This window comes from Nannobrachium achirus, assembly GCF_963921795.1.
Source record: "Nannobrachium achirus genome assembly, chromosome: 2".
Taxonomy (NCBI): domain Eukaryota; kingdom Metazoa; phylum Chordata; class Actinopteri; order Myctophiformes; family Myctophidae; genus Nannobrachium; species Nannobrachium achirus.
In genome coordinates this window covers 7,431,444-7,449,646 of record NC_137811.1, presented here as the reverse complement: position 1 = coordinate 7,449,646, position 18,203 = coordinate 7,431,444, and the positions used below count along the sequence as shown (strand labels likewise).

The window sequence follows — 18,203 nt, the reverse complement described above, 5'->3', positions numbered from 1 at the left end:
TTGAAAAAAAAGACGTTTTTTGAAGAAAAAAAAAAGTTTTTGAAAAAAAAAAGTTTTTTTGAAAAAAAAAAAAAGTTTTGAAAAAAAAAATTTTTGAAAAAAAAAATTTTTTTTTGGCTTTTTGACAGTTTTTGAAAAAAAAAATTGAAAAAAATAATTTTTTTGGAAAAAAAAGTTCTGAAAAAAAACATTTTTGAAAAAAAAAAAATTGAAAAAAAATTTTTTTTTGACTCTGAAAAAAAAACGGGAAACGCGTGTGACGTCACATGCGTCAACTCTCAGAACAGCACTGTTCTGAGAACCCGTGGAAAGCTTTTCATCTCTGTCTTCCCAAAACCAGAGAAAGACACAATGTACAGAAATAGGACTTTGTGAGGATAGAAGGTGCCAGTGGGACCCCAAAAAAAGGTTTTAAAATAGAAAAAGTGAAAATTCATGGTGTAGGTCCTTTAAAGTATAGCCTATTGCAGAAATAGTCTGTTAAAACCAGTAAAACTCCCTAATCGGGAGATAAGCGACACACAGACAAAAAAATAGTTTTTCAAAAATCGTCCAGATGGTGACGCTAGATGGGACAGGTGCGTTTTGATTACATAACTGTAGAGATATGGTGTACCGGTTTGCATGATTTTAGGGCAAATTCTGTAAGAGCACTGTACAAAAATGTGTTTTTCAAAAATTGTCCAGATGGTGGCGCTAGATGGGACAGATGCGTTTTGATGACATGACTGAGATCCTGTGTACCGTTTTGCGTGATTTTGGGGCAAAATCTGTAGGAGCAGTGTCCAAAAATGTGTTTTTCAAAAATCGTCCAGATGGTGGTGCTATATGGGACAGATGCATTTTGATGACATGACTGTGTAGAGATACTGTGTACCGGTTTGCGTGATTTTAGGGCAAAATCTGTAGGAGCAGTGTCCAAAAATGTGTCTTGCGAGAATTGGCCTCATGGTGGAGCTAGAAGTGGGACATGTGAGAAATGAAGTTTGGTAGCCAAGGAGTGTGTGTGCAAAGTTTGGCATGAATCGGGGGAACGGTGGCGAAGATATGAGTAGGGGAAAGTGTGACGTGACTGACTGACTGACTGACTGACTGACTGACTGACTGACTGACTGACTGACTGACTGACGGACTGACAGCCGGTGGAGGTTTGGATAGTATAAGTGTAAGTAACCTGGACCTAACGGTCGCAACAAGTTCAGTCTAAAAAATGTAATAAAAGTACAATAGTGTTGGCATCAAAATGTACTAAAAGTACCAAAAGCAAAAGTAGTCATCATTAGGTCGCAGTTACTATCAGGGACATGCTGGGCCCCTGATACAGCCCGGGAAAAAGAGTTGGAGAGGCCCTCGTTGCGCGCTATAGAGAGAGATCTCTCTATAGCGCTGCTGCTACTCAAAGATTTGCCATTTCAGTTCATGACAAGTGACAAGCCAGTGGGCCAATTACATGAGTTATATTTCGTCGTTGTCGGGTGGAAACCTTGTATGTCCAAAACCGTTTGTTTTGTATTTATCATTTTAAAAATGATTTAAACAAGTGAAAACAGCCTATCTACAAGCACACAACGCCTCGCACCGCGAGGCATTGTGTGCTTGTAGATCTGCTGTTTTCACTACTTTTGTGCGATGGCCTTGTATGATGAAGCAGGGCTTTGCTTTGCAAAAAAATGTACAAATTTGAAACTTGGAGATACAAGGTTTCTGCCCGACAGTGACGATTTACTTTGTTGGCCGCCCAGCCCCCAAAATGGAACGAAGGCCGACATTTTATTTTATTTTCTTTCCTAATGGCCGGCCTGGACCGGCCGGGAATGAACCGACCGTTCGTTTCCCAATGGCCAGCACGTCCTTGGTTACTATCAAAGGGAGCGTTTCGCTGTTTCTATGTGTCATCTTTTCGACACCCAAACCTGAGTCGCTAACCCTCCCGACGCTCCGTTGTCGAAATGATGGTCGTTCGAAAAAGCGAGATTTCACCACTATCAAAACCTCCTCCTGCTGTCAGTCAGACCGTCCCTCTGTCAGTCACGTCACACGTCACACTTTTCCCCTACTCATATCTCTGCCACCGTTGCCCCGATCCATGCCAAACTTTGTACACACACTCCTTGGCTGCCAAACCACAACCCCCACCTCATTTCTCACATGGCCCTCTTCTAGCGCCACCATGAGGCCCATTCTTGCAAGTCACATTTTTGGACACTGCTCCTACAGATTTTGCCCTAAAATCACGCAAACCTGTACACAGTATCTCTACAGTCATGTCATCAAAATGCATCTGTCCCATCTAGCGCCACCATCTGGCCGATCTTTTAAAAACACATTTTTGGACACTGCTCCTACAGATTTTGCCCTAAAATCGTGCAAAGCGGTACACAGTATCTCTACAGTCATGTCATCAACATGGATCTGTCCCATTTCCCATATTCCCTCCTGATTGGCTACCTTTGCCTTCCAAAGTTTATGTATGACGGTCGTTCATCTCCCGATTTAGGGAGTCTTACTGGTTTAGTTCACAAAATCCTTTGGGAATAGCAGATCTACAAGCTGACAACGTGTTGCATCGCAACACTTTGAGTACAATAGCAGATCTACAAGCTCATGACACCTCAGCTTATGAGCTTGTAGATCGAGTATTTTCACTAAAAGGCTATCTATGAAACAGCAACACAATTGCATACCACATGTTGTGGGGGGTCCCTGCTTCATCTCTCTCTCTCTCTCTCTCTCTCTCTCTCTCTCTCTCTCTCTCTCTCTCTCTCTCTCTCTCTCTATCTCAGCTAAGGAGTCCTTGGCCTGAACAAAAAAACATGTTGTTCTCTCTGTGTCCACATGGAGGGCGCTATAGGCTCTGGCAGGTCATCATGTTGTTCTCTTTGTGTCCACATGGGGGTGCTCTAGGCTCTGGTAGGTCCTCAGTATGGCAGGGCCACACTGCCTGGATGTGTGGAGGTGTGTCAGTTCCACATGTTCCTAGAGGTGCTGAATGAGGCAGGCTTTAGGACCCAGGAGCTGGAGAGGAGATATGTGAGAGATGAGAACGTTGTCCCGCCTTCCTACTGCCTGCAGCAGCCAATCACGGCCCAGGTAGCTGACCTTAAAGGAACACTTCACCCATGTTTAACCTTATCGTTCATATAATTGGTCCTCACTAATGCTCATTATAATATTATATTATATATTATCTTTCGGATAATTAGTCCTCACTTTACAATGGCTGTGCATTACATTCAACCAGCCACACACACACACACACGCACGCACGCACGCACGCACGCACGCACGCACGCACACACACACACATTCATACACCGATGGTGGAGAAAACCATGCAAGGCATCAACCTGTTCATCTGGAGCAATTAGGGTTTCGGTGTCTTGCTCAAGGACACTTTGACAGTAACTCTGGGGGAGCCTGGGATCGAACTGGGAACCTTGCGGTTCCTATCCGGCCCCTCTACCGGCCACTCTCTACCCCTGTGCCACTGGCACCATTTCTGTCTACTCTCTCTGTGTTTCAGAGGAGGGCTGTGGATAGTTCAGAGACCTACCGAAACAATAGCCGATCTAGAAGCTCACAATGCACCACACCGTGAATTGTTGTGAACTTATAAATCTGCCATTGTTAAAGTTTTTTCTGAAAGGTTTTCTTCTACTTCTTCTTCTTCTTCTTCTTCTTCTTCTTCTTCTTCTTCTCCTTCTTCTGTCATTCTAGGAGGAGGATCAGGAAGTGATTGACGTGTTTATGACAGCTGTCAGTCAGTGTGTCCACAAAGGTTTGATGACATCAGAGAGAGGCCAGAGGTTCTACAGATCAGGTGTGTGTGCGAGTGCATTCCTTTAGTGCGTGCACACTTCTATGTTTGTGTGGGCTTTTGTGTGAGTGTGCATGCTTTTGTGTGTGCCCTCGCGTGAGTGTGTGTGTGTTCATGTCATTTCTTGACTGCAGCACACTCTTTTTTATTGTTTTACTTTGTGTTTCACTTCCTCCCTCCAGCTCTAGACACTGATCTGCGCTTCGCCCTGGAGGACCGCCCCCCTGATGACATCATCACGCGCTGCCTGGTCTATGTCCACAAGATCACCAATGAGAAAGGCCAGGCAGAGGGGGAGGGACTTAGACCATCCAATCAGAAGAGGGAGAAGATAGCGGGAAAAGCAACGGAACAGGTTCAAGCTTGATTGAATTAATACTTTAACCAATCACAGAGCGCCGTCATATTTACAAAAGTATCATTGTAGTACAGAAATACATCAGTGGTTCTCAACCTTTTCAGGCCAAAATAATCATATTTTAACCCCCTCGGGGTCCCGACCACAGGTTGAGAACCACTGAAATACATCGTTCTTCATTTTCAGGGCTCAACTTGTGACCCTGCATCCTCACAGCCTGGCGACGATGACCTCATGTCTCAGCTGTGTGACCACTTCCTGCCGGGCGTGGTCGCTTCCTGCCAGCGGGGGGCGCTGGTCTACACCACGGCCACTCCCTGCCACGGTCGCCACGGTTACACCGCCGCCAAGAGGCGGAGCTACGCCCAGGCGCTGTGTCAGCAGGTGTACTCTGACCTGCTGCGACTGGTGGACGCCGTCGCGCCGTCCGCCAGTCGTCCCGCGTCTCGTCTGGACGATGTCATCGCCGCGGAGAGGGGCGAACAGGAGGAGCTGTGCTGCGCACTGTCGCGTCTTTATGACATTGCTAGACCAGAGGAGCAGCAGGTCAGATTCCCTGGCTTCTCATTGGCTGTTCAGGTTGCGACAGTTAATAGAACTAATCAATGCAATCTATCCTTAGAAAATAATCAGTAAATGTTTTAATTAAAGGAGCTATAGTCAACTTTTTCATTGTAGGGCCGACACTTTGTTTACATCCTAGTCTATAGACTAGAATGTAAACAAAGTGTCGGTCTGACAATGGCCAAAATGATTATTTTATCATTATTTTACGCTTTTTGTGGGTATTTTTGAATAGAAACACATATATGAAGCTTATTTTTTTATAAATTATTTTCATGACATTATTTTTATGCATCCGTTTTTCAGGAAAAAGTTGACTATAACTCCTTTAACTCTTTCTTTCTTTCATTCTTTCTTTCTTTCTTTCTTTCTTGCACTGTAGGTCAAAGCCTATGTGCTGCAGAAGGAGCCACAGTGCCCTCTAGTGGTGACCGGAGGACCGTGCAGCGGAAAAACTGTGCTGCTCTCACACTGTGCCCTGCAGGTACACAATAGTCCTGATCATCACTGCCGCTAGAGGGCGCTATCCCCGCTTCCCATTGTTATTTTTTTGTTGTTGAAATCCCCATAGGGAGATCGTAGATCGCCTGTGTTCCAAAAATAAACTCGTATGGCTATGAAGCATCGACCAAACGTGGAAATGTACAGATTTACCAAAGAGTAACACAATAAAACGAAGAAACAAGTCAAACAAAACTACATTTTCCTTGAACGTGGCTAGTACTTTACTTTACTTTACTTTACTTTATTATGGATCCCCATTAGCACTTGCCTAAGCATGGCTATTCTTCCTGGGGTCCGTCACACATCCAGTACATACATCATGTACAACACCTTACAGAATACAATACAACAGATAAGACAGACAGACAGACAATAGTTCACTTACAAAAGTTTAGAAGTCCACTTTTGAAAATCAATTCACAATATTGTACATTTCAAGATAAATGGTTACCTATAAGGGTTTTTTTTTTTTTTTTTCCCTTAACCCATTTAGACCTAACCTATAGAATAGGGCTAAATCAGAAACTAGCCTACAAAACAAATATGTTGCTACATACTGTACATGTACTGTAAGCCCCTCCCAAACAGCAAAATGTGTTCCCAGCCTGAATGGGCCAAATAATCATATCATCACATAGATCAGATGAGGAAAATGCAAGTTGCCCAGAAAAGAGCTTAAACAGAACAGACAATGCAGAAGTAGATCATCATACATTCTCATGAAAAATTGATATATACTGTTTTACCATCCTTTTAAACCCCTCTTTAGTATTCGCTTCAATAATATAAACTGGCAGTAAATTCCAACTTACAATAGATCTATACATAACAGTTTTCTGTATAACAGAGCTTTTCACTGTAGGTAAATTAAACCTACCTTCTATTGCATGTCTTGTTTGATACTCATGATTAGCACAATGTTTTAATAAGCTTTTATATAATATTTTTGGTGACTGTGTACATTTTATGCTTCTAATGAAGTTCAATAGGAAATAAGTTGACCTTTGACTAACAGTCAACCATCTCAGCCTGTCATGCATGTCTTGTACATTAGTTCTGTATGAGCAATTTAAAGCACAACGTGCCGCTCTATTTTGAACAACCTGCAATTTCCCCATATCCTTCATTGAGGCACTTGACCAAATAACAAAACAATAGTCCAACTGGGAGAGAACTAAAGCATTTAAGACTTGTCTAATAACATCTGTTGGCAAACCACTAGAAATTCTTCTCGTCACTGAGACAGCCCTTCCCATTTTACTCACAACATTATCCACTTGATGGGACCATGATAAGGTATGATCGAAAGTAATACCTAGCAATTTAGTCTCCTTTACCTGGTCAATGGGTACATTGTTTATACTTAAATTCAATTTCGGTTCAGCTTTCATCATGTGTTTTGATCCCAATAATATAGATTTTGTCTTTCCGACATTAAGTACAAGTTTATTATTCTTTACCCATTCTATTACTGACTTTAATTCATTTTCCAGAATATAATTAATTTCATCCGACGTAGATCCTGCTGCATATATGGTCGAGTCATCTGCATACATTGAGATTTGAGCTTTATGTAAAACTAAAGGAAGATCATTTATAAAAATCGAGAATAATAATGGTCCTAAACAGCTTCCCTGAGGAACACCACAGTTAACATGACTGACCTTAGACAGACTGCCATTAAAGAAAACGGTCTGCTTTCTATTACTTAAATAACTTCCCATCCAGTTTAACGCACTAGCAGTGAAACCGTATTGTTTAAGCTTCTCTAATAACAGGACATGGTCTATCAAATCAAAAGCTGCACTAAAATCTAGTAAAACAGCCCCCACAAATCTTCCATTATCAATCTGACATTGCCAATCGTCTGTCATCTGTGTCAAGGCAGTACATGTAGAATGACAAGGCCTATAAGCATGCTGATAATCAGTATTTAAACCATTCTCATCAAAATAAAGTTGGATTTGTTGAAAAATTATTCTCTCCATTACCTTCCCTAAAGCAGGTAACAAGCTTATAGGTCGACTGTTAGTACCAGAAAACGGCGCTGCTGTATTTTTAGTAAGTGGTATGATTTTAGCTATCTTCCAAGCCTGTGGACAGATACATTCCTCTATACTCAAGTTAACAATATGACAAACAGGGACAGAAATTAAATTGGAAACCATACTAAGAAATTTAACATCTAAATTATCAACCCCTGGTGGTCGGTCTTTGCATTTATTAAGCAGGCACTCGACTTCATTAACTGTTACCTTTTCTAGGTTAAATGTACATATCTTATCATCCATAGAGTCTTTAATTAATGTAATTGATGGATTTATACTTATATGTTGCATATTACTTCTTAAATTATTTATCTTCGAATAAAAATAATCATTAAAATAATTAGCTATTTCAACTGGCTTTGTCAAAAATGTACCATCCACTTCAAGATAAGATGGGCAGGATTTAGGCTTTCTGCCCATCATATCATTTACTACATTCCACATTTTCTTTTTATCATTATTCACATTTTTTATTTTGTTCTCATAAAACAATTGCTTTTTCCTTTTGTTTTGAGCTGTTACATAGTTTCTTAACTTCTTATAGATTTGCCAATCAGACTCAAGACTTGATATAATCGCTGCGTGTTTTGCTTCATCTCTTAAACGCATGGATTCTCTTAATTCAGTGTCCAACCAGGGTGATTTCAGGTTCCTTACAGTGAATTTTCTCATAGGAGCATGTTTTTCAATTACTTGCAAAAATAACATGTTAAAGACTTCAAGTGCACCATCTGGATTTTTCATGTCTAATACTTGCCTCCAGCAAATCTTTTTAACATCGTCTCTAAATATATCTTCATTAAATGTTTTCATTGATCTACTGTAAACTATTTTTGGACCAGATTTAGGAACCTTTGCTTTTCTTACCGTTACTACTAAATTGTGATCAGAACACCCCACTGGTACAGATAATGCTTTAGAACATAAATAACTACTATTTGTAAATATATGATCAATGCATGTTTCACTTTTTCTACCATCTATCCTTTCGCCAACTCTTGTTGGTCTCTCAACCATCTGAGTTAGATTACATGCTCTAGCAGTTAAGTGAAGTTTTTCTTTAAGTGGGCAGTTAGACGAACTCCAGTCGATATTTGTGTCACCCAAAAAATATATTTCATGCCCAAGATCGCACACTTCATCTAGCATTAGACACATTCGATTAAGATAATCCACATTTGCACTTGGTGGTCTATAGACACAACCTATAAGCAGGGGTTTTACATGTGGTAAATGAACTTGCAACCAGATCACTTCAATATCTGCAGCCATCAAATCATATCTTACCTTTACTGGAATATGATTCTCTACATATACTGCAACCCCACCTCCAAATCTATTCCTATCCCTTCTAAAAATGTTGTACCCATTAATACCCAGCATCTCATCATTAAAATCCTCATCCAGGTGAGTTTCTGATACTGCTAAGAATCCCCAGGGATAAGAATTCTGATATTTCCGTGATTTTATTTCTAAGGCTGCAGATATTTATGTGAGCTAATTTAAACCCTTTTCTTGGTAAATTTATTGAAATAATTTATAAACGAAAATGTTTCTTTTCAGGATACCTCCACCCTTTAGTTTGTGAACCATTAAACACATAACACACACATTCATAACCCACCACACACATAATTTTCCATACATAATGTTCAACATGGCTCATTAAATTAGTTTTCCAAAATAAATAAAAAAATAAAGAAAAAGAAAAACGTGCTCCTCAACCTTGCATATATTTAATTTTGATTTCCCCAGTATGAACCACTAGCACGTGTCAGTATTTTACATCATTGCCCTATAGACAGAAAAAGAAAGAAAAAAAGACCTGTACCCATAGCTACATTTTTAGTTGCCCCCCTTCCCCTCCTCCTCCTCCTCCCCCTCCCCTCTCCCCATTCCTAAATTCATATAGCAGACTACTAGATAAGATAAGAAAACGAAATAAACTATATATACAAATAAATCAAACCAAATAATCATAATAGCTACATTTTAGTTGCCCCCCTTCCCCTCCCCCTCCCCATTCCTCACTTCATATAGCAGACCACTAGAAAAGAAAAGAAAAACGAAATAACCTACATAAAAATAAATCAAACAAATAGTAATAGCTACATTTTTAGTTTCCCCCCTTCCCCTCCTCCTCCCCCTCCCCTCTTCCCATTCCTCAATTCATATAGCAGATAGATTATACTAGTAAAGACAAAAATAACCTATACATAAAAATAAATCAATACAAATAATAATATAAAATAGTCCTACTTGTTAACGTAATCATTCCCTCCCTTCAGTCCACGAATACATTATATTCTTACTTGCGTGTGTCTCTCCAGGCCACCGTATCAGCTGACTGCTGTCCACGACCGGTCAGCTGCAACGTGGATGCAACCCCCCCCCCCCCCACCCCCACGTCCCGGTGTTGTTTGTTCGGTCCACTTTTTGTTGTTGTCCGCGGGAACCGAGAGGAAAAGTAAAAAGAGCGAGAGAAACAAGGAATAGAGAGAGAGGGCGAGATAGGGAAGGAGAAAGGAGAAAAAAAAGAAGAAGAAAAAAAAGGAGACTTCAAAACAAAACAAAAAACGATACAGATCTGTTGCATTGTTTATGCCTCCTCTTCACCAGCAACGAGGACAGCTGGACTCACTTTGGCAATGCCCCCATAGAACTCCTCAGCTTCTTGTGGTGTTGAGAAGAGATGCATTTTACCGTCATGTAGTATTCTCAGCTTACATGGATGATGCTGGAATCCACGGAAGGCTCCCATATCAACAAACAGCTGGGTGATTGGGTTGAATTCCCGTCGTATGCGAACCATCTCCGCCGGGAGATCTTGCTTCAGTGATAAGCTGGCCCCGTCGTGTTTGATCTCCATCTTCTTTGCTGCATGGAATACCATCTCCTTCTCCTGGAATTTTAGGAACCGTATTAGGACTGGTCGGTTCTGGTTGGACTTCCCCGGTGTCCCCGTACGGTGGACGCGCTCCAGGGTAAGCGACTCATCCGAGTCCATACCTATCCACCGCGGCAGCATTACATGGACAAAATCAAAAAGCGGCTGTCCTCCTTCTGCCCGTGGGCCCAAACCCAGGAGGCGGAGGTTCTTTCTTCTGCCCTGGTTCTCTTGGATCACTGCCCTGGATTCAAGGTGAGCGATTCTTTTGATAGCCTCGCTCAATGCTGCTTCTGTTTGATGTAATGTTTCTTCTGTCGTCAATATACGTCCCTCCGCCTCTTCAATGCGGTTTGTGTTAGATGTAACCTCTCGCTGTACGCTGGTCATTTTTTCCTCCACTGTTGCCAATGTACTCGTCATGGTCGTCAAGCGAGTCTCTATATTGTCCAACTTAGCTCCAAAGTCAGTTCGGAGATCTTTAATCTCCTTTCCAACATCAGCTCGGAGACTTTTAATCTCCTTTAGGACTTCAGCCATTCCAGTCATGTTGGCGTCTGCTGGAGCTGGTTTGTTTGTTGGTGGCGTCGAGGTGTTATCGGTCCTTCCTTTCCCTGACCGTAAATAAATGTCACACTCTTTCGCAGGTATGGAAGACGTTTTTTTCCTTGACATATCCCGAGGCTTCGGTCGGCAAAATGATGTATCTTAAAGTTCATACATTTAAAAAGTATGCATGGTTGTTCAGAGCCGCTCTGTTAAGCAGCCATCTTGTTTCACGCAGTGCAGTGCGGCGAGCAGAGTAGGGACAGTGATTTCAGATTGGGTCCCCAAGATTTTCCGATTCCTCTGAAAAAATTAAATAATAAAAAAAAATAAAACCAGAGTATGTGGATGTGTCGAGGAGCTGGACGCAACATTGCCGCGGAAGCCTCTATCTGTCAAATGTATGGTCGCGTATGGACAAGGATTATTTTCAGATTCTAGGACACCCGTGGGTGTCTTTTCAATGCACCCTTCCTCCGTAATGGCAGAGATGTATCGCCAGAGTTTTGTCAGTAATGGGCTGCTGTAAAAAGGCGAACGGATGCTAGATCCCACCCCCTGCGGTCAGAGCTAACATGCACTCGATTTTCTAGGACTCTAGGACTGGTTAATGGATGGAATAAGCCCTGCCCTATGTGTGTTATACAATATGTACAATATGTACAATGTACAAAGTATATCTCTGCTGTCTGGCCGAAACTTTCCATTGGTTCAATATTATTTTAACCAACACACAGACGTGGGTCTGTGTGTTCAATAGCACATAGGCCTATGTATGAAAGAAAAAGAGAGAGCCAATCAGGTGGAGTTAGCTGGTATGGCAGAGAGGGTGTTTTTTTTTTTCCCAAGCACTTTTTACTACGTTCCATTTGTTCAATATTATTTTAACCAACACTCAGATGTAAAGGGTGTTCAATAGCCCTGATTTATGCCAAACAATCAAAAACCTCAAAAATGGAGTTGAGAGGTTTTGGCCTAAGTCTATGGAATGGACACACATGGAATGTTTGGATGTCATCCATTAATCCACTTCTATTTTCTCTATCTGTGTCTTTCTACCCTCACCTGCCTGTCTGTCTGTCTGTCTGTCTGTCTGTCTGTCTGTCTGTCTGTCTGTCTGTCTGTCTGTCTCTCTCTCTCTCAGGTCAGGGGGGCGTGGCTTGGTGGAGACGCAGATCCAGTGGTCATTCTGTGTTTTCTCAGCATGTCAATCAAGCCGTCCCCGAAACACCTGCTGTCCAGTCTGTGTCGCCACATCGCTCAGGCCTACGCCTCTGACCTTACGACCTCTGACCTCCGAGCATCTGACCTCAGTGTGTCTGATCTCACACACCATCTGCACCATCTCCTCACCGTCCTCCCCTCTCCCACCAGGGTTAGGCTCCTTTCATATTCTTTCCTTTTATAGTGCAGTGGTTCTCAAACTTTGAAATGTGAAAGTCTCCCCTTACATTTGACAGTGTGCAAATGGAACGGGTCCATTTGGTTCCATTTGTACACTGTCAAAGTTACAGACTTGTAAGGGTCAATTTAGACCCCAGTAAAGGAACCTATAGATAGTCCCTGAAATCCACTTTTATAGAGAATATCTGGTAACACTTCAGAAAGCATTATGTGTGTTTATGAGTTATGTGTTTATGAGTGTAGCTATGTTGCATTATGAATGCATTTTAATGCACTATGAATGCCCTCATAATGCATTATAAATGTGGGCTTCATAGAAAGTGTTACTGAATATGTTTTTAAAGTAAAGTAACAGTGTTACAAGCAATGATTACCATCACAATATAGAGCTAGTTAACACTGTTACTGAACAAACATCCTATAGCAATGATTGCTATCGCAATATAGAGATATTTAACACTGTTACTGAACAAACACTCTAGCAATGATTAGGCATACTATTTATCACAATATAGAGCTATTTAGCACCGTTACTACTGAATAAACACTATAGCAATGATTACTATCACAATGTATAGCTATTTAACAATGTTACCGAACAAACACTGTAGCAATGCTCAGCATATAGTGTGCTTTGAACCAAACCCTTTTTGTTTACAGCCAACACATTTCAACTATATGCTAACCTTTAAATAGAATGTTTTTAGTGTTCATAATTTGGTCATTTTCTCGTCAGCCCACAGTGTTGATCCTAGATGGAATGGATGAGCTCACAGACTCTGGGCTCCACATGGTTCCCTGCCTCCCCTGGCCCCTCCCCCCCGACGTCAGACTCATCCTGGCCGTCAGCTCCAGACGGACACGCCTTCTACGCGCCATCCAACTACGCTACCCACAATGCAACGGCAGCGCGTCTCCTGGTATGTCCAGAGGGTGGAGCTATTAACCACTTCACACCCTATAACCTCTCATAGCCAGGCTTAAGGCTCGTTCATAATTCAGTGGAAGAGCAGTGTCGTTTTCAATTCAAGTCTCGATTCACCCTAGAATGACTAGGGTGAAACTACACCGCGGTGAACTGCTCTTCACCTTCCCTGGCGTATGAATGAGCCTCTTCTGCGAGAGAAAGAGAAAAGCCTGGTCACAACTCTCAAATTCTCACACGTCTCCCCCCTTCTCCGCTCCATCCACTGGCTCCCGGTTGCGGCCCACACTGAATACAAAACACTGATGCTGATCTTCAGAGCAGCCAAAGGTACGGCTCCTCCATACCTCCAAAATCTGATCAACCCCTACAACCCCACCCGTTCACTCAGATCAGCCAACACAGGGATGCTGACAGAACCCTCGCTAAAAACCCCAGGACAAAAATTAACTCGTCCTTGCCTGGCTCCAGCCAATAGACCCGCCCACTCTCTGAGTGGACTGCTTCTCTTGGTCTGGTGTTGCATAATGAACCTCTACCTGCTCTGGTCTGAGGCAAGGCCAGGCCAATGAGAGTCGGAGCCTCGGAGGAGGGGGTTTCAAATTTCAAATCCCCTCCCCTTTGAAATCTCTTGTCAATGGGATGATGTCACACTCAAGCTCAGTGCAGAGTCTGAAATCAGGCTTCACTCGCCCTAGACAATTTGCCCTCCTGGCCCCCAAACTGCTATTTTCCGCAAAAGCGTCCCCCACGATACGGATAGTTGGATTGAAGTGGTTCAAACGTTGCCTGTCATTATGCAATTTGTGTACAATACAATGGGTTCTTTTCATTGTGTGTGCATGGACGTGCAGAGAATGTTAGAGAGGCAGGGGCTGACATTTCTAAAAAGGCACCTTTGGTGAAAATAACGAAAATAGACTACCTCCAAGCTCACAATGCGTTGCGCTGTGAGTTTGGAGATCGGCTGTTTTCGGTGCTTATACCACATTGAACGAAGCATAATCAAGCCAATACTGGAGATGTGGTGTAACGGCGTGGATTTCTACACAGAGAGGGCACTTCTTTCAAGGTTTCGCGTTTATTTCACCATAGTAAAAACTGCATCCATGGTCTGGAGAGGGCACTTTTTACAGACGGGTAAAAGGAGTGTGTATTTCAGGATGTGTGTTTGTCGTCGTGCCTCAGGTTTTGGTGAGGAGAGCAGCCGAGGTCTGGTTTCCATGGAGATGGGTTGTCTGGACAGGAAACAGGAAGTGAGGATGCTGGCGGCCATGTTGCTGCGCTCGGGAAGGACCGTGACGTCAGGGCAGCAGGCGCTCATCAACCAGGCCGTGACGTCATTTCCTGTCCCACTCTACGCCCGCCTCCTGCACGCCCACGTCTCACTCTGGAGCTCTGGTAGCACTTCTTTTACTGGATTTATCTTACAAACAAAACACACATAACTTTTAATAAATACACTTTTTTTGAAGCGGTGAAAGCCGCTTCCAAGGTGTGGCTTTGTCTGTCCCGTACCTGTCCCGTGCATCTCTGCGCTGTGATTGGTTAGTTTTGTCTGTCCCGTACATGTCCCGTGCACGTCCAGAATGAAGAATTGAGGATTGGCCAAGCTTCACATGACACTTTGGCTCTCCAGACAAAATCATTCATTCATTCAGAACTAGAACTAAAGCACATAGAAAGTATAGATCACAGAATGTATAGATCTAGAACACAAATTCACCGCTTCAATTTGAACCGAGGTTTGATTTTTACTTTTTTACCGCATCTTTTGCTGTATCCTATATTAACACACAGGGTATCCCGACTAAAGTCGGGATTTCAAATCTGACCATCGAGTGCTTCCTGATTGACTAAGTTGACTGTAATAATGTTTGGCCGGACTAGAACAATAGTCTGGTTGCCCTACTGGCAACCACAGTAACTAGAACAATGCAATTCTGAGAAATTGCGTGTGGTTGCCTATATTATTGTAGCCAAATTGTCATGTGAAGCTCGACCGATCCTTGAGTTAGCACCACTCCCCCATTAATCTCAATGGACATACTATTTATAGTCTGGATTGTTTGTCCAGGAAAATCTAACTATAAACTAGAAATACTGTTCCTACAAAACAGTGTGGGTTCGCTCCAAGCCAAAAAATATTAGTATGAAAGTGTCACGGTCCTAGGCTCTCTTTCATTTTACTGACGTAAAATGGTAATGGAACTACAATGCAGACAAGCAAACAAGCCGTTGAAAAAAAAGGGGAAAAAAAAAAGAAAAAACGTTCACTTTATACTAGTATTTATAATTTCAGAAGGAATAGATCTGAAGGAGAGACCCAGAATAAAGCCGTAGTAGATGTGTTCATTGTGTAGCTTGGCCACTTCATGGCTATTCAAGTGATGTAACTGGCTGGAACAGTTGCCACACTGTTTACCATTGGAAACATCTACCCAGTGTGGACAATAGGGGTGGGACGATTCACTTACCTCCCAATTCCATTCCATTTTGATAGCTAGTGTGACGATTCGATTTATATCACGATTCTTGATTATATTGCGATTTCTCCGAGCGTTTTCCCCACAATTTACATTTCTTTTTTATATACTTTGAATTTAAAATGTTTAGGTGGCGGTCGTAGGACTACAGCACTTTGTTCTTTTTACGTTTAAGGAGCCCCAATATAACTACACAATCTGTAAATGGGTACACAACCTTTTTGGTGCACGCCTGAGTCCTTCCAACAATCACATTCAGTAATTTTACTGAAGTGATGAACAATAATGGAATATTCAGAAGATATCAAAGAATATGTTAATATATATATATTTTTTTTAAATAAGGAAAAAAAAAAACGTTTTTCAAAATGGCGTGTGTGGCGTGTGTGGACACGCTGGTGTGTCTTCAGGTTACTTGACTGATTGAAACTCTTGTCACAATACTTACATTTAAAAGGTTTCTTCTACAGTGTGGATATAAATCTGGTGCCTCTTCAGAGAACATAACTGACTGAAACTCTGGTCACACTGTTTACAGTGGAAAGGTTTTTCTCCAGTGTGGACACGCTGGTGTATCTTCAGGTTAGCCCATTGACTGAAACTCTTGTCACACTGCTTACAAAGGAAAGGCTTTTCTCCTGTGTGTTTGCGCTGGTGGTTCTTCAGAGTGTTTAACTCCTTGAAACGTTTCTCGCACTGCTTACAATGGTAGGGTTTTTCTCCTGTGTGGACACGCTGGTGTGCCCTCAGATTACTTCTACCACTGAACCTCTTGTCACACTGTTTACAAATGTAAGGCTTTTCTCCAGTGTGGAGATGCTGGTGTTCCTTCAGAGTTCCTAAAGCACTGAAACATTTCTCACACTGCTTACAAACGAAGGGTTTTTCTCCTGTGTGTTTGCGCTGGTGCTTCTTCAGAGAACCTAACTCTGAAACTCTGGTCACAGTGTTTACAGCAGTAAGGTTTTTCCCCTGTGTGGACACGCTGGTGTAACTTCAGACTAACTTTATATCTGAAACTCTTGTCACACTGCTTACAAAGGAAAGTTTTTTCTCCTGTGTGGATACGCTGGTGCTTCTTCAGATTGTCTGACTGACTGAAACTCTTTTCACAATGTTTACATGAGAAAGGTTTTTCTCCAGTGTGGACACGCTGGTGCATCTTCAGATGGTTTAAAAGACTGAAACATTTCTCACACTGTTTGCAGTTGAAAGGTTTCAATCCAGTGTGGACATTCAAGTGGGTCTTCAGACTACCTGACCTAGTGAAAGTCTTACCACACTGTTTACATGCGTGGTCTGCTTTCTTGCGTATGTCATCAGATCTGTCCTTGCTTCTCCTGGATGAGCTCAAGCATTGGTCAGATCTTAATTCATCAGTTCCATCTCCTTTTCTCTGGCTGGTTATAGAGCTGGCAATTTGAATGGCCGCTGGCTCATTCACTTCATTGTGAAAGCTGCTGCTATCCATGGACTGTGACGTGAAAGGAGTCTGAGGTTCTCTTAGGGCTTGAAGATCTGTCCTTTATATCCCTGTCTCTCTCACTCGGACTGTCTCAGTATATTGTGCCTGAGTATAATATTTATCTTGGATATTATACTCAATGATATACTCAGACTAATACAATGTCTATGGCTTCTCTTGAAGGTGCTGGACTTGTCTATTATTTGCACCTCTCTTTATCTGTCTGGATAACTTCTCTACATCCCTCATTCCTCACTTTGACTTTTGGACTTGGTGTTCTTGAATAGAAGAAAACAGAACATCTTATATGTGCTGACATGAGCTCTGGTTTGATGTCACATACAACACAAAGTGTTGCAATGCAATCCTGACGATGGCAATTTGTGAGAAAAGAAAATCACACCCAGTGAAGTGAGCGGTGACTTTTATTTTAATTTCATTAAGTGTCCAGCGAAGCTTGGCCAATAAGCCATGTGTAGGCCATACATACATACACAGTTTAGTTTACAGTTTTTTGCATTTAGCAGACTCTCTTAATCCAGAACTAGAAAGGTGCTATTGGAAATTGCAAGTGTGGTTGCCGACGTGACTATATTATGCAACAAGTTGGCTTCTGATTCACAAAAAAAAAGTTTATCTGAAAATAAAGTTTTCCCAGAACTACAGTGTGTTTCCCTGTTGGACAACCACACTAACTAGAAAGATGCAATTAGAAATTGCAAGTGTGGTTGCCGACGTGACTATATTCTGCAGCAAGCTAACTGTCATGTGAAGCCTGACCAATACTTGAGCTGACACCACTCTTGTTTGCTTCGCTTTCATTTTCTGTGCCATTGCCATTTCCAGTTTGTAAAAAATCAAACCTCGGTTTGAAGTGAAGCGGTGAACTGTTCTATGCGTTCTAGAGTTATGAACTCTGTGATCTGTACATTCTTTATATTCTGAATGAATGATTTGAAAAATGAGCCAGACCAATTATAGTCTGGTTGCCTAAAGCAGTGGTTCTCAACCTGTGGGTCAGGGGGGGTCCCCAAATTATTTTGGGGGGGTCCCCATGATAAAATTAATATGAAATATTGTTTTCTCTCTCAACAGTGAACAAACCAACATAAAGTATAAGTGTATAGAGGGTATATGCACATTTCCAAAGTGATAATTTAAGGACATTTTGATACCTCTATAATGACAAATTAAACATT

The 18,203-nt window shown here is 41.9% G+C and overlaps 1 protein-coding gene across 1 annotated transcript in view; it reads left to right on the top strand.

Annotated features, from left to right (window-relative positions):
• Positions 1 to 1,837: 1,837 nt before the first annotated feature.
• The window catches only part of LOC308296152 (NACHT and WD repeat domain-containing protein 2-like), a gene marked incomplete at both ends in the record, with an annotated part of 33,017 nt that continues 16,651 nt past the window's right edge, over positions 1,838 to 18,203 (top strand). Inside the window, 11 exons of the mRNA XM_080739305.1 lie at positions 1,838 to 1,855; positions 2,905 to 3,090; positions 3,718 to 3,820; positions 4,000 to 4,172; positions 4,392 to 4,721; positions 5,122 to 5,223; positions 8,672 to 8,698; positions 10,275 to 10,433; positions 11,869 to 12,099; positions 12,865 to 13,048; positions 14,242 to 14,454. Of these exons, the coding sequence (XP_080595431.1) occupies positions 1,838 to 1,855; positions 2,905 to 3,090; positions 3,718 to 3,820; positions 4,000 to 4,172; positions 4,392 to 4,721; positions 5,122 to 5,223; positions 8,672 to 8,698; positions 10,275 to 10,433; positions 11,869 to 12,099; positions 12,865 to 13,048; positions 14,242 to 14,454 (1,726 nt within the window). The remainder of the gene's footprint in view (positions 1,856 to 2,904; positions 3,091 to 3,717; positions 3,821 to 3,999; positions 4,173 to 4,391; positions 4,722 to 5,121; positions 5,224 to 8,671; positions 8,699 to 10,274; positions 10,434 to 11,868; positions 12,100 to 12,864; positions 13,049 to 14,241; positions 14,455 to 18,203) is intronic.